This window comes from Saimiri boliviensis, chromosome 2, assembly GCF_048565385.1.
Source record: "Saimiri boliviensis isolate mSaiBol1 chromosome 2, mSaiBol1.pri, whole genome shotgun sequence".
Lineage (NCBI taxonomy): Eukaryota > Metazoa > Chordata > Mammalia > Primates > Cebidae > Saimiri > Saimiri boliviensis.
Window position 1 is genome coordinate 6,116,885 of NC_133450.1, and position 15,208 is coordinate 6,132,092.

At 37.4% G+C, this 15,208-nt stretch overlaps 1 protein-coding gene across 1 annotated transcript in view; it reads right to left on the reverse strand.

Moving 5' to 3' along the window:
• The window catches only part of ARIH1 (ariadne RBR E3 ubiquitin protein ligase 1), a 129,821-nt gene that overhangs the window by 26,705 nt on the left and 87,908 nt on the right, over positions 1–15,208 (reverse strand). The window contains exons 6-9 of the mRNA XM_039468840.2: positions 7,682–7,748; positions 5,592–5,698; positions 2,238–2,280; positions 1,707–1,778 (exon numbers count right to left, since the gene is read on the reverse strand). Coding sequence (XP_039324774.1) covers positions 1,707–1,778; positions 2,238–2,280; positions 5,592–5,698; positions 7,682–7,748 — 289 coding nt within the window. The remainder of the gene's footprint in view (positions 1–1,706; positions 1,779–2,237; positions 2,281–5,591; positions 5,699–7,681; positions 7,749–15,208) is intronic.

Sequence of the window (15,208 nt, forward strand, 5' to 3'; positions counted from 1 at the left end):
AATAGTATTAAACCTTCAAAATATTAGAATATCACTGACAATATGCAAATCTGTTTAGAGAGCTAATAATCATAAAAGCTTCTAAAACCTTTCTCCTTAGTATTCTCTCAAAAGTACTGAGTAGCTAAATTTGCTTTACAAATTGCCATTCTTCCTTGGTAATCTACAATCTAAACCAAGCCAAACATAGTCAAGCCTGGACTCTCTATTTTAAACATCTTTGGGGCTTAAAAGTAGGAATTTCTAACTAGATGCAGAAAGAAGGCTACCATTTAATTAAACCATGTAGTGAAAATATAACTGCCTTATTCTGAATACGAGTTTTTCAGAGCATATTTAAGGATTCTGGGACTTTGATGAACATTTCTTGTGGGAAAATCTTCAATTTTCAAAAAAGAATGCTTGGTTGGAATTTTTTAAAAAGTAACACAAGTAGTAAACACTTTCTGACATTACAGTACATTTATAGTAAGGTATTCTTTGATTCACATGAGTTGTGCTTATCATGATAGTTTCGGAGGGCACAAAAAATTTACTGTTTCACTACTTTCCGGGAGATAGAAATGTATATTCATGTTTTATCTGTAAGTATGCAAGATGTATACTTAAACACATACAGACAACTGTGTCAGCCTTCATCATTTACACACTTCTTACTCTCATTGTCCTGTGATGAGTGAGGGACGGAACAGTGCAAAGATAACTTTATATACTATGGGTCAAACAATTCAGCATTCTTTTTTTTTTTTTGAGACAGAGTTTCGCTCTTGTTACCCAGGCTGGAGTGCAATGGCATGATCTCGGCTCACTGCAACCTCCTCCTCCTGGGTTCAGGCAATTCTCCTGCCTCAGCCTCCTGAGTAGCTGGGACTACAGGCATGCACCACCATGCCCGGTTAATTTTTGTATTTTAGTAGAGACGGGGTTTCACCATGTTGACCAGGATGGTCTCGATCTCTTGACCTCATGATCCACCTGCCTCGGCCTCCCAAAGTGCTGGGATTACAGGCGTGAGCCACCGCACCCGGCCTTTAGCATTCTTTAAAGCATCATCTTCAGTAGTAATGTGAAAAATACTACTAAAATGAATAACCTATGAACCATCCTACCATTCATTACCCAAGGATGGATATTCATGCAACTTTGTATTAAAAAACTAGCTGGATACACGGTTGGCATTCAAATGCTTGCTTATTATATTAGTGATCGAGGAGAAGGGTACTCAAGATTAAAACACTTGTAAGGCATTCGTCTGGGGTTAAGAAAGTGGTTTGTGGTCATAAAAAGACTGAATTTTGAAACTAGTATCAAGAGCAATATACTTCAAAGCAAATAATTAGAAACAAAAAGGTAAATTAGCCTAACAGAACCAAGCTAAGTAAACTCCAATACATCTGTACACTAAAAGGCAACCAAGCACAAATCCCACACTTCAAAAATTATCAGCTTTTTCCGATCTAGTACACTACTCATTTTTCCAGTAGAAGTAACCTAAGGCAGAGAACTATGCATACTCTAGTAAAGCACTGAATATTCTAAAATAAACAGGAAAAGAAAAATAACAGTCAAGCATTCTCAAAAAAAAAGTCAATGGAGAAAAAGATGAAACGAAGCCTAGAAGTGGGTCAACCTACTGCTTTTGCTAATGCCAAAGCACCAATCCTTATCATTTTCATTACCAAGAGTTACTGAAGGAAAACACCAACCTTTGTGTTGGCTGCAATCCAATTGGAGGTTTCACTGTCATCATCACACTTTTTAATCCATTTCTTTAACCACTGTTAGGATATAACAAAAGACTTTAAAAAATAGCAACTTACTTTACCACTTAACTATAACCAAGCTTAAATGTAAAAGCCAATGAATAAGATTATCACTAGGCCCACTTCCTCTAAGGCCAGAGAAATCCCACAGCTGTAATGTTCAGTAGATAGAAAATCAACCAAAGCAAGATTTTCTTTGGTAGAAGCTGAGTGGGGAACCTACAGCTATAAGAGAAGCCCTTACAAAGCCTGACAAAGAGGTGCCTTAGCCACGGTTATCCTAATAATAATCAGGGGCTGACTTGACTTATCCTAAGAAATTACCTCTGATTATATGCAATGATCATCTGAAATTAAAAGGGTAAAATAAAATCTACCAATAGATAGATAACAAAATCATCAGCTGTGATTTTCAGTCACTCTTAGAAGTGTATCATTACATTGTTTAAAAATGAAAATGTCAGATAAACTCACCTTACATTTAACAGGATCATGCCAATTTTCTCCACAGTTAAAGCTGTTAAGTGACACAAAGAGTTAATAGAATTAAAACCTACCTACTGTAAGTAAGTAAATAAGCCAATCATTTCATGCCTTATAGTTCCACAGTATTGTGACTAGTTTCTAGTGACTGACAAATACAAGGAGAAAATCCATGTCTGCTTTACAGTTAATTACCCAGAATTCAGTATTAGAACCAGCACACAGTGGGTACTCAACATGCGTGCAATGAAGAATGAATGTAAGCATGAATACATGCTTTGGTGACAATTTCTTAATAGTTGTTGCTAAGGTGCCTCAGATCATATTGGGAAGTTTCAACCCACGCTTCACCAGTGCATTTTTAATCTTTTACTTAACATCCTAAATGAAGAATAAAAGGCTGACTTTGTAGGTTACCTATATAACAGCACTAATACATGGTAAACAATATATGGGAAGCAAATAGGTCACATCTTTGTATTACTTAAACAAATGAACCTCAGCCCTGTAGAGGGAAATAGTACCGGGCAAGGTATAAAACTAAAAGACTAAATACTTACTAAACATATACTAATCAGTAATTCACTTTTGTTCTTCTAGGTTCATGGCATGCACATTTGTAAAAGAACTATAATTAGCGAATAAACACAAATGCTTAAGATGAAAATAAAATGGCAGATTAGCTAATTAAATAATTTAGAAATGGCAAAAAATCCTTTGCTAAAGAGAGGAATAAACTATTATTGATTTAAATCAGGTTAGGATAATGATTATTTCTGAAAAGAAAGATGGGAAATGTGATAGAGCAGGGAACCAAAGAGCTACAAATTATATGTGTCATGTTTTATCTCTTAATGAAAAGAAAAAAAACCAAAATACTAATTTTGCTTTAGCTGGATTGTAGCTACATAGGTATCCACTGTTGTATTCTCTATACTTTTATGTTTGAAATGTGTCACACTAAAAATACACTGGAAGTAGGTGTTATCCACATTTTCTCTACAGGGTAAACTCTGAAACAACAATGCATATTTAATCTTTATCAAAACAGTAGGTGTTTTACACATTTAATTTGTGTGAGCTTACCTGCTCTTTTTGGAGACAGTTAATAAATTATTAATGATGTGTTAATTGTAATTCTATAGGTGTTTGGAGGAAAAAAAGAATGGTATGAAATACCAATAAAATTATCTCCCCCAAACAACCATCCCCTAAAAAATCTGGCCGAGCATAGTGCTTCATGCCTGTAATCTTAGCACTTAGGCAGGGCCAAGGCAGGTGGATCGCTTGAGGCCGGGAGTCCAAGACCAGTCTGGCCAACATGGTAAAACCCTGTTTCTACTTAAAATTAATTAATTAATATTCAATTAAATTAAAAAAAAAAAAAAAAAAAACAGCCAAGCATGGTGGCACACGCTTATAATCCCAGCTACTCCGGAGGCATAAGAATTGCTTGAACCTAGGAGGCAAAGGTTACAGTGAGCTGAGGTCATGCCACTGCACTCCAGCCTGGGTGATGGCTTCTTACTCCTCAAGACCCAAAGGAGCAGAAAATCATCTTAACTTCTAGCAGGATATGTTTGTGTCCCCTAAAATGCATTATGTTAAAATCTAATAATCAATGTGACAGTATTAGGACGTGGCAACTTTAGGAGGTGAATGGAATTGGCATCCTTTAAAAAAAAAAAAATGAGCTGCCTTGTCCTTTCTACAATATGAGGACCCAGCAAGTAGGCACCATCTATGAACCAGAAAGCAGGCCATCACTAGACAATAAATCTGTTGGCACCTTGTTCTTGGACTTCTCACCCTTAAGAAGTCTAAGAAATAAATTTCTGTTGTTTAGGAGCCACCCAGTTTATGGTATTTTATTATAACAGCCTGAAGATTAAGACAGAAAATGGTACCAAGAAGTGAGGGTGCTGTTGTAACAAAACCAAAAATGTGAAAGCTGATTTGAAACTAGGTAATGAGCAGAGGCTATAAGAGTTTGGAAGTGTAAGCTAGAAAAAGTCTAGATCACTGGGAATGAACTGAACAGGTTAGGGTATTCTGGTGAAGATTCAGAAAGACAAAGTGTGGCGAATGCCTCAATCATAGAGAAAACCTAAATAAATGGCCATGAACAGAATGTTGTTAGAAATATGGACAGCAAAGGCCATTATGATGAGATCTCAGATGAAAATGAGGCACATGCTATTAGAAACTGGAGGAAAGGCCATTCCTGATATAAAGTGGCAAAGAAGTTGGCTGAATTGTGTTTTGTGGAAGGTAGAGAAATGAAACTGAATATCTGGTTGAGGAAATTGCAAAGTGTTGAAGGTGTAGTTTAGCTTCTCTTGTATGTTTATAGTAAAATGCAAGAAGAGATGAATGACCTAGAGATAAACTGTTAATCAAAAGGAAATAAGAAGTTAAAAATGTGAAAAAATTTTAGCCTATTCATTTTGGAAAAAATGAGAACACCTGTAAAGAAGCCTGAACTGATTAAGACACCCCCTAATATGTAGCACTCGAAACTTCCTGGTAGTTCAAATCTAGAATTCAAAGACTAAAGAGTATACTATAGAACTCCAAAAGCCCAAGTTACCAAGAAAGCTGGGCAAGAGGAGTCATATGAAAACTCTTAGTTAAAAAGGAGACCATCACCTGAATTTATCTGCACATTTCCTTTGCATAAGTAAGGTTAAAATTTGGCAGAGTAAAGAAAAAGTCACAGTCCCAGATCTACAAGTTAGCTCCCATTAAGTTACAGTGGAACATAAAGGAAGATATTGATTACAGCTGTATATTTTCTCCATAAAAAAATACATCCAGGCCGGGCACGATGGCTCATGCCTGTAATTGCAGGACTTTGGGAGACTGAGGCGGGCAGATCACAAGGTCAAGAGATCGAGACCATCCTGGCCAACACAGCTAAACCGTGTCTCTATTAAAAATACAAAAATCAGCTGGGTGTGGTGGCACACACCTGTAGTCCCAGCTACTCAGGAGGCTGAGTCAGGAGAATCGCTTGAACCTGAGAGGTAGAGGTTGTAGTGAGGTGAAATTGTGCCACTGAACTCCAACCTGGTGACAGAGCGAGACTCTGTCTCAAAAACAAAAAATATACACACACATACACATATATCTATATATACCCAAAAGTTAGAACATCAAGGAAAGAGAAAAAATTGTAAGATGTGACCTTTTCATCCAATTCTCAAAAAGATACACACTATTTTTAGTATTAAACATCTCCCTGCCTAAGGTACACACTTTTTTCTGCTATTTTAATACCAAGAATAAACAAAAGAAATAGAAATGCTTTGTGCACTATTTCAATTTAGGAAATCACTTGCTTACCAAAATTGGCGCCCACATTTGCAGCGAACAGGTTTAGCATCAGGATATTGGACTTTAACAACATGGTGGCAATCTGGGGCAGGACACCACTTTAACAGTCGATTGCACTGAAATACAAGTTAGAAAATAAAAAATGACAGGTGGCCAGGCACAGTGGCTCACACCTATAATCCCAAAACTTTGGGAGGCCAAGGTGGGAGGACTGTTTGAGGTCAACTGCTTAAGACCAGCCTGGGCAACATAGCAAGACCTTGCCTCTACTTTAAAAAAAAAAAAAAAAAAAAAAAAACAGAATTTAGCCAGGTATGATGGTATGTGCCTACAGTTCTAACTACACAGGAGGCTGAGGCAAGAGGATCACTTGAACCCAAGAGGTGGAGGCTAGAGAGCTGTGATCATCCACTGCACTCCAGCCTGGGTGACAGAATAAGCCCTGCCTCACAAAAAGGCAGAAAATTAAATTAGGTCACAATGCAAGATTTCCTAGCACATCAGGCAATTATTTATATTGCTTCTCTGGTACAAGGGGCAAATGGGGGAGGTTGATACAAGCTTATGAAAACTTGCTTTGGTCTTCTACAGTAACATTTTGAGATGTACTGTTTTTTTTTTAAGATGACTGATCCCTGAAGACCTGGTTTTGTAAAATTTATGAACTATCTCTTGTTCTATCTTCAAAATCCCACTGAATAACTTTAAATATGTGATCATTAAACATCACTAATTTACTTACGGTTCTATTTTAAGACAATTTTCAAAAGACACAAGAAAACTAGATATACTCTTGATCAAGGAAAGTGTCTGGATGCGACAGAATAGTTCAAGCTAAGCTAAAGGATATGCATACAACTTCTCCCACAAAGAGCTCTTGTAAGAAAAAAAAAAAAAAAAAAAAAGCCAGTTCCTAAGCCACAGGCAAAGAGTGTACTTTAGTTCCTGAAAAGGAAATATAACTTTTATAGTATTTTTACTATGAAACAAAACACTCTAAACCAGAATTCAGAAGTCCATTGACCATTTCAAATAATATACTATTTCTAAAATAGGCTATTTCCAGGTTTAATCTTTTTTTTTTTTTTTTTAAGATGGGGTTTCACCATGTTGGTCAGGCTGGTCTTGAATTCCCGACCTCAGGTGATCCGCCCACCTTGGCCTCCAAAGTGCTTGGATTACAGGCATGAGCCACCACGCCCGGCCTCCAGGTTTAATCTCTAACGGAAATAATTACTTTCTAAAATTAAAACACCAAGTTACACTGATGTCATACAGGGGCTGGCAAACTCCTCTGTAAAGAGCCAAAAGGGTAAAGAATTTTGGTTTTGCAGGCCAGAACAGTCTCTGTAGCAACTATGAAACTCTGCCACTGTAGCACAAAAGGAATCATAGAACAAATGGGCAAAAACATGGTCCAGTAAAGTACAGCATTCTTTATTAACAAGATTTACTGGTAATGAAACCTAAAACAAGCAGAGAAACAGCAGGGTTAGACTCTCAAACATGATTAAACATGACATGATTAGTAATCTACTACAATTCTCTGCTAGGGATAAAGAAAAATAAAGGAAGAATACAGTAAAAATAATTTTATTATCCAAACTTAAGTCTATGAATAGATCTACTTGCTAGTTTGTCATACTCTTTTATTTTATGTTTTTATTAAGAGAGAGTCTCACTGTGTCACCCAGGCTGGAGTGCAGTGGTGCCATCTCAGCTCACTGCAACTTCCACCTTCTGGGTTCAAGCAATTCTCCTGCCTCAGCCTCCCAAGTAGCTAGGATTACAGGCTCATGCCACTGTGCCCGGCTAGTTTTTCTATTTTCAGTAGAGATGGGGTTTCGCCATGTTGGCCAGGCTAGTCTCGAACTCCTGACCTCAGGTGATCCGCCCGCCTTGGCCTCCCATAGTGCTGGGATTACAGGCGTGAGCCACCACACCCGGCCTGTCATACTCTTTTGAGAATAAAGGTATTTTGGTATCCTTCATAAATGCAATAAAGATTTGTTTACTGTTAATAGACCATAATTTTTTAAAATAGTATTTCTATTAATAAACAGAATTCCTTCTTACAAGAAGGAAAATAAATCACTTACCTCTACAAAGCTATTTGTTATTAAATGCTGATACTTTAATTTAACTTTTGAATCTGTGATCAGGCGCCTGAAACCAAGAATAAAAATAGATGAGAAAGTTTCCAGCCAAGAGTGTTTTCCACACATTTATAGAACGTAGTTCCAAAAGCTGTTTAGGCTATGGCTACAACATGTTTATGCCCTAAGCTGAAAATACTGAAATCCATATAGGCTGTCGACAGATGTAATTGTACTGATCAAAACAATAATTTCATAGTTTGTATAGCTTTATTTTCATAGACATTTTTTCCATGTTTCTTGTATTTTAAATATTCTACTTTTACCCCGTTTTTAGTATAGCCTAATGACTTACCAACTAATGCCAAGTTCAGGCCCATTTCAGGGTCTCTTGACTCTGATATCATGTCTTAAGACAGCAATTCTCAGCCACCTTCCTTGAGGCACCCCACCCAAATCAGTATGTGAAATGAGAGATATTGCTGACAGAAATGTTAAGAAATGGATCCAGGTTTTGTGATACATAAAGCTGACATAATTTCAGGAGCCTTATTCTGAGAGCTCTTGGAAACTAACCCAAAATGCTTACTAACTGCATCCTGGTCTCTTCTGAACACTCTATAATTCGTAAGAATTTCCAGAACTCACAGGAGTCCACCTAAGTGAGGAACTTGAAGCTTAAGTTTCATTAGTTCTATAGTAAACATTCCTCTCAGTGGAACAAGAAAAAGAATAATTCCCACTGAGAAAGACAGGAAAAACATGCATGTAGACCAACCCCATTAGCATCTTTAAAATGAACCAGACGATCTGGACTCATTTCACACTTGAGCTTCATAGGCCTCTCTCCTTCCACAAGATCCTACCTTTTCGTGTGCCACTTTCAGTGCACTCCTATTACATTCGTATTCTTGTATTTCCTTCAAAACAGTAGTACTGCCCTTCCTCAGAGGCTCTGCATAAAGCTGCCTCCCTTGGAAAGTCAAGAATATTATAATGGAACTCTGAAGTGGGACAGTCTAGGTTTGAATGCCGGCCTCACAACTCACTAGCTATGAATTGAAGGTAAATTCTTTGAACTCTCCATTCCTCAGGTTACTAATCTGTAAAATAGATCTCAGAAATACGGTTGTAAGACTAGAACAGTGCCTGGCAGATAGTAAGCACCCAATAAATATTAAATGCTATTACTATATTACTTCACTCAGTTACAATATAGTGGTAACTCACTCAAGAAAGCCTTTCCTGAGATTCCACACTCGTTTAGATATAGATCCCCTCTCAGTTCTCACAGTACCTCAAACATGTCCTTTATAGAATTTATCATAATTTTAATTAGACAGTTATCTCTATAATCATTTAATAGCTATCTTTCTCCTCCTAATGCCATGAAAGTATCCCTGGGTGTCTAGCACACTGTCTACCTGTAGCAAGTATTCAATGATTATTTTTTAAATGAGTAAATCTCCATATTTCACAGAAGTAGACCTGTGGTCTAAAAATAATTCATGTATTTTATAGTTCCTCAAACAGTTAAACATAGCATTACCACATGACCCAGCAATTCTTCGAGATGTATATATATGTATATATTCATGAGAATTAAAAACAGGTATTTGATGAAAAATTGTACACAAATATTCGTATGTTCATAACACAATTCCAAAAAAAGTGGAAATGTCCATATAATGGAACCATTATTCAGCAATGGAAAGAAGTAAAGTGATGATTCATAATACGACATGGATGAATCCTGAAAACATTAAAGAAGCCAATCACAAAAGGCAACATACTATATTATTTCATTTATATGAAATGTCCAGAATTGGCTAAATCCAGCAGATGAGTGGTTGCCAGTGTCTAGGGGGAGAAGGGAATGGTGAATGACTGATTAATGGATATAAGGTTATTAAAATAGTCTGCAATTAGGTGATGTTTGTACAATAATATGTATGTACTAAAAGCCACTGGATTATATATTTTAAAATATAGTTGCTGGCTGGGCATGGTGGCTCACGTATGTAATCCTAGCACTCTGGGAGGCCGAGGTGGGTGAATCATTTGAGGTCAGAAGTTCAAAACCAGCCTGGCCAACATGGTGAAATCTAGTCTCTACTAAAAGTACACAAAAATTAGCCAACTGTAGTGGTGGGCACCTGTAATCCTGGCTACTTGGGAGGCCGAGGAAGGAAAATCGCTTGAACCTGGGAGGCAGAGGTTGTAGTTAGCCAAGACTGTGCCACTAGTAAACTCCAGTCTGGGCGACAGACAGACTCTTTCTCAAAACAACAACAAAAACCAGTTGCTTCTTAAACAACACAGCTTTGAAATGCGTGGGTCCACTTATACATGGATATTTTTCAAACAAATGTGGATCAAAAATACAGTTATTTATGGGAGGTGAAACCTGCATATATGGATGGTCGAATTTTTGTATACACGGGCTCTGCTAAGCTGACATGAGTATGCACAGATTTTGGTATATTAGGGTAGAGGGTGTGGATCCTGGAACCAATCCTCAGCATACTAAGGATGACTATAATTAAAATCATGAGTTTTATGTTACAGATTTTATGTCAATAAATAAGAAAAGTATTGGCCAAAAGTCAGATGCCTTGATTGCCAAACAAACATATCTTATTTATACATGTATTATTCATATTGCTTTTCTGATATGACAAACCCTAATGATTTCTGACAGCTGACCTTAGCCTAAAAAGCTATCTAAACCTGGCATGGACCACCAGGACTGACATGAGCAAATATCAGCCAACAGTTACTAGGACAAGACTGCTTCTTTAGTTTATCTGATAATAAGGAGGTAAAAGAAAGTGAGCATCCATCTTCATGAACAGGCATTCTGAAGAAGCAAGTATCACTCTGGTCATTAATAAGAAAATTCTCTGGACAAAGATTTGCTGTCATCACAAATTGAAAATAGTTATTGGCTGGCACAGTGGCTCATGCCTGTAATCCCGGCACTTTGGGAGGCCAAGGTGAGTGGATCATCTGAGGTCACGAGTTCGAGACCAGCCTTGGTCAACGTGGCAAAACCCTGTCTCTACTAAAAATACAAAAATTAGCTGGGCATAGTGGCATATGCCTGTAAGCCCAGCTACTTGGGAGGCTGAGACAGGAGAATTGCTTGAATCCAGGAGGAAGAGGTTGCAATGAGCTGGTATCATGCCACTACATTGTAGCCTGGGTGACAGAGCGAGACTCAGTCTCAAAAACAAAATAGAAAATAGTTATTAGGTCACGTCTCTTAGTGGAAGACAGCTCTCTAGTTAAACAAAATGACTTCTACTGAATGCCTACTACACATGCTGAGCTTACTGTCAGATGCATTAAATGGGGAGAATGCCGTTTTAACAAATGAAGTAACTAAAGAAATGTGATTTGAAACTACATGACTTGAAATACAAGTTTTTGTTTAGTTTTGTTTTTTAATTAATGCCAATTGCTAAACCATGCCTTTTGTAGCACTGAGTAAATCAACAATATTATACTTTGACTTAGGACTAATGAATATAATATTTTCCTCTAAAAACATTTTCTTCCCAACATACTAATACAAATTATAGACAAGCATAGAGGAGGACATCAAAATCACCATAGGTAAACCCATAAAACTGTTATGAAATTTGGACTTTTTCTCCTTTTGTAATGTATGATAATTTTTAAATAAAGACTACACATAATTCTGCATCTTAGATTTTTTAGTTAACATTATCATATACATTTTCCAGAGCTCTTAAAATAATTCATAAGCTTTTCTTCTTTAAGAAAAAAATTTCTGCATCTTAGACTTTTTTGTTAATATCATCACAGGCATTTTCCAGAGCCCTTAAAATAATTCACAACCTTTTCTCTCTCTCTCTTTTTGAGATAGTGTTTAACTCTACTGCCTAGGCTAGAGAACAGTGGCATGATCATAGCTCACGATAAACTTGAATACCTGAGCTCAAGTGATTCTTTCACCTTGGACTTCCAAAGTGTTAAGATTACAGGTGTGTGCCACTGTGCCTAGCTCACAAACCATTTTTAATGGCTGTATCACACTCCATCTTCCTGTACTGCTGGGCACTTGGGTTGCAGAATTATAATCAAGCGATTAACACATTTATTTATTTATTTATTTATTTATTTATTTATTTTTTGAGACGGAGTTTTGCTCTTGTTGCCCAGGCTGGAGTGCAATGGCGCCATCTTGGCTCACCGCAACCTCTGCCTCCTGGGTTCGGGCAATTCTCCTGCCTCAGCCTCCCAAGTAGCTGGGATTACAGGTGCATGCCACCACACCCAGCTAATTTTATTTATTTATTTATTTATTTATTTATTTATTTATTTATTTATTTTTGGTAGTAGAGACAGGGTTTAACCATGTTGGCCAGGCTGGTCTTGAACTCCTGACCTCAGGTGATCCACCTGCCTTGGATTCCCAAAGTGCTGAGATTACAGACATGTGCCACCACACCCTGCCTTTGCTCAAATTTCTGATTGTAAAAATGTAACATTTATTGTCATCTGAATTAGCTAATCATAATCACAAGTCATGATGACCTTGCAGTTACTCCTGACTCATCTTTCCTGTATCTAATCCCTGGTTCTACCTTGAAAATATATCCAAACTCCAAACATTTTTCACTATCTTCTCTGCTACCAACCTAATCCAAACCACTATAACTTCTCACTTGGACTGCTATAATAATTTCTCGATCTGTCTCCCTGTTCCCACTTATAAGATTATTTTTTTAAACACTGGCAGTCAAAGCAACCCTCTCTGACCATGTCATTCCTCTGCCCAAAACCCTCTCTCATGGCTTTATCTTAGAATCAAAGGCAAAGACCATAACAAAGGCATATCAGGTCCTAAAGAATCCGCTTCTGGGTAAGCATACATCTGGAGAAAACAAACAAAAAGAATCTGCTTCATACACCCTCTCCAATTCTTCCCTGCCTCCCCTCAACATTTAAGTTTATATTTACTAAAAGTTTAGTAACATTTGAAAAAGTTTAAATTACTAATACTCAGCAATAATTTATTCTGTCTATATACTTTTTTTTTTTTTTTTTGAGACGGAGTTTCGCTCTTGTTACCCAGGCTGGAGTGCAATGGCGCGATCTCGGCTCACCGCAACCTCCGCCTCCTGGGTTCAGGCAATTCTCCTGCCTCAGCCTCCTGAGTAGCTGGGATTATAGGCACGCACCACCATGCCTAGCTAATTTTTTGTATTTTTAGTAGAGTAGAGACGGGGTTTCACCATGTTGACCAGGTTGGTCTCGATCTCTCGACCTCATGATCCACCCACCTCGGCCTCCCAAAGTGCTGGGATTACAGGCTTGAGCCACCGCGCCCGGCCTATTCTGTCTATATACTTAACCTTACTACCACAATTTGACAACTGTCTTATTTCACATTTCAATGAAACTAGGAAGTTGTTTTAGTTCAGGAACCATGAATCAGCAAATCAAGAAAGCAAGAAAATGAACTCTTGGCAATAGAGGCTGCTAGGAACTGATACTTTGTTATGCAAGAATTTGTTGCATTTATGCTGAGGAAAGATTGAAAAGGTAAATTAACTTTTCAAAGTAAAAAAAAAAAAAAGGTTATTTTAGTATGTACTTCAGCTCTGATCCCTGAAACATATATTCTAAAACAGACAATATACTATAGCTCTTGTGCTAAATTTCCTACCTAGAACACTCAAGTCCCTACTTTTCTGTTTCCCTGTGGAGAAATGATAGTGGGCATTCAATTTACTCCACCATGAGACATACAACTCTTAAGTTACATGTTATCAAAGCAGTCTCCATAAATTCTCAGCACCTTAAAAATAAATAGAACTTAAGGTAAGCAAAGATTTCTTAAATAGCAGCAATCATATATGGAAAGACATGAATTAGACAACAAAAGGGAAACTTTTATCCATTTAAAAAATTGTATTTGTTTTAGAGAAAAAAAAGGCAAGCTACATATTTGGGGAAAATAGTTGTAATAAATACAGCTATCAAGAGACTCATCAGAATAAAGAATTCTTACAAAGTAAATCACAGAAAAAAACGACCAATTTTTAAGAATGGGTAAATGACTCGAACAGGCACTTCATAAAAAGGGATACCCAACTGTTTAATAAATGTATGGAAAAATGTTCTATAACACTACCAGAAAACTGCAAATTAAAATCACAATTCACTAGAATAGTCAAAATTTTAAAAGATGGGTGACAGACGTATGAGCAAAGACTAGAGCTCTCACCTATAGCTAGAAGGAATATAGGTACAATGACTTCAGAAAACCACTTGACAGTATCTACTAAAGCTAGAAATTCTACTCCTAAGTATCTGCCCCCAAGAAAATTAGTGTATGCCCACCAAAAAACATACAGGGATAGTCTCTGATTTTTTCACGTAGCCAAAAGCAAACCAACCAACAAAAAATCTCCTAAAGGTATATTATCAAGACACTGAAGTAACTTACAGAAATCTCAAAAGATATTATCTTAACTGAAGCAGACATATGTACACAAAAGAAGGCATGCTATATGATTCCATTTAAATGATGTTCAAGAACTGGCAAAACTACCTCATGGTGACAGACGTCAGGGTAGGTAGCAGAGGGGAGACAGATACTGGTTGGAAAGGGCCAGGCACAAGGATCAACATTCTGGGTATTGGGAAAGTTCTATACCGTGATGTAGGTGGTGGTAAGACAAATATACTTTTAAGGTTAATGTACTTGACACACTTAATTCAATGTATTTGATGACCTAATAAAAAAGTAAAATGAGCCAATTCTAATTAAGAATTTTTTTACACTGTAAAAGATGAGATGCTCTACTGTAATGAGAATAACACACACTGTGGTTTAGTTTGTCTCTTGTCTCAGGAGGGTACAAACCATAGGACTTCACTTAATTGCTCCAGCCTAGGTAGCTTCACAACCCCATTTGTGATAGTGGTTAAGACTGAATGTAAGGTATAAGTGTCTGATTTGGATGCTAGAAACATTCTCCATAGAGCAGCACAGACTTAGAGGATTTACTTCTCTCTGGGTCCACTGAACTACTTGGTTTTACGATTATTTTTTATATAGTTACAACATTATGAACATATTGATTTAAAATTTTCTGAATTTACCTACTGACCAAACAGGAAATAATCAGTTACAAAACAGAAAAGCATTACTATAAGGTTGACAATGTAAAGTGACTATACGTCTAATAGACATTAGATGGTGAAAGAAATAAAGGTGGCCGGGCATGGTGGCTCAAGCCTGTAATCCCAGCACTTTGGGAGGCCGAGGCGGGTGGATCACGAGGTCGAGAGATCGAGACCATCCTGGTCAACATGGTGAAACCCCATCTCTACTAAAAATACAAAAAATTAGCTGGGCATGGTGGCGCGTGCCTGTAATCCCAGCTACTGAGGAGGCTGAGGCAGGAGAATTGCCTGAACCCAGGAGGCGGAGGTTGCGGTGAGTTGAGATCACGCCATTGCACTCCAGCCTGGGTAACGAGAGTGAAACTC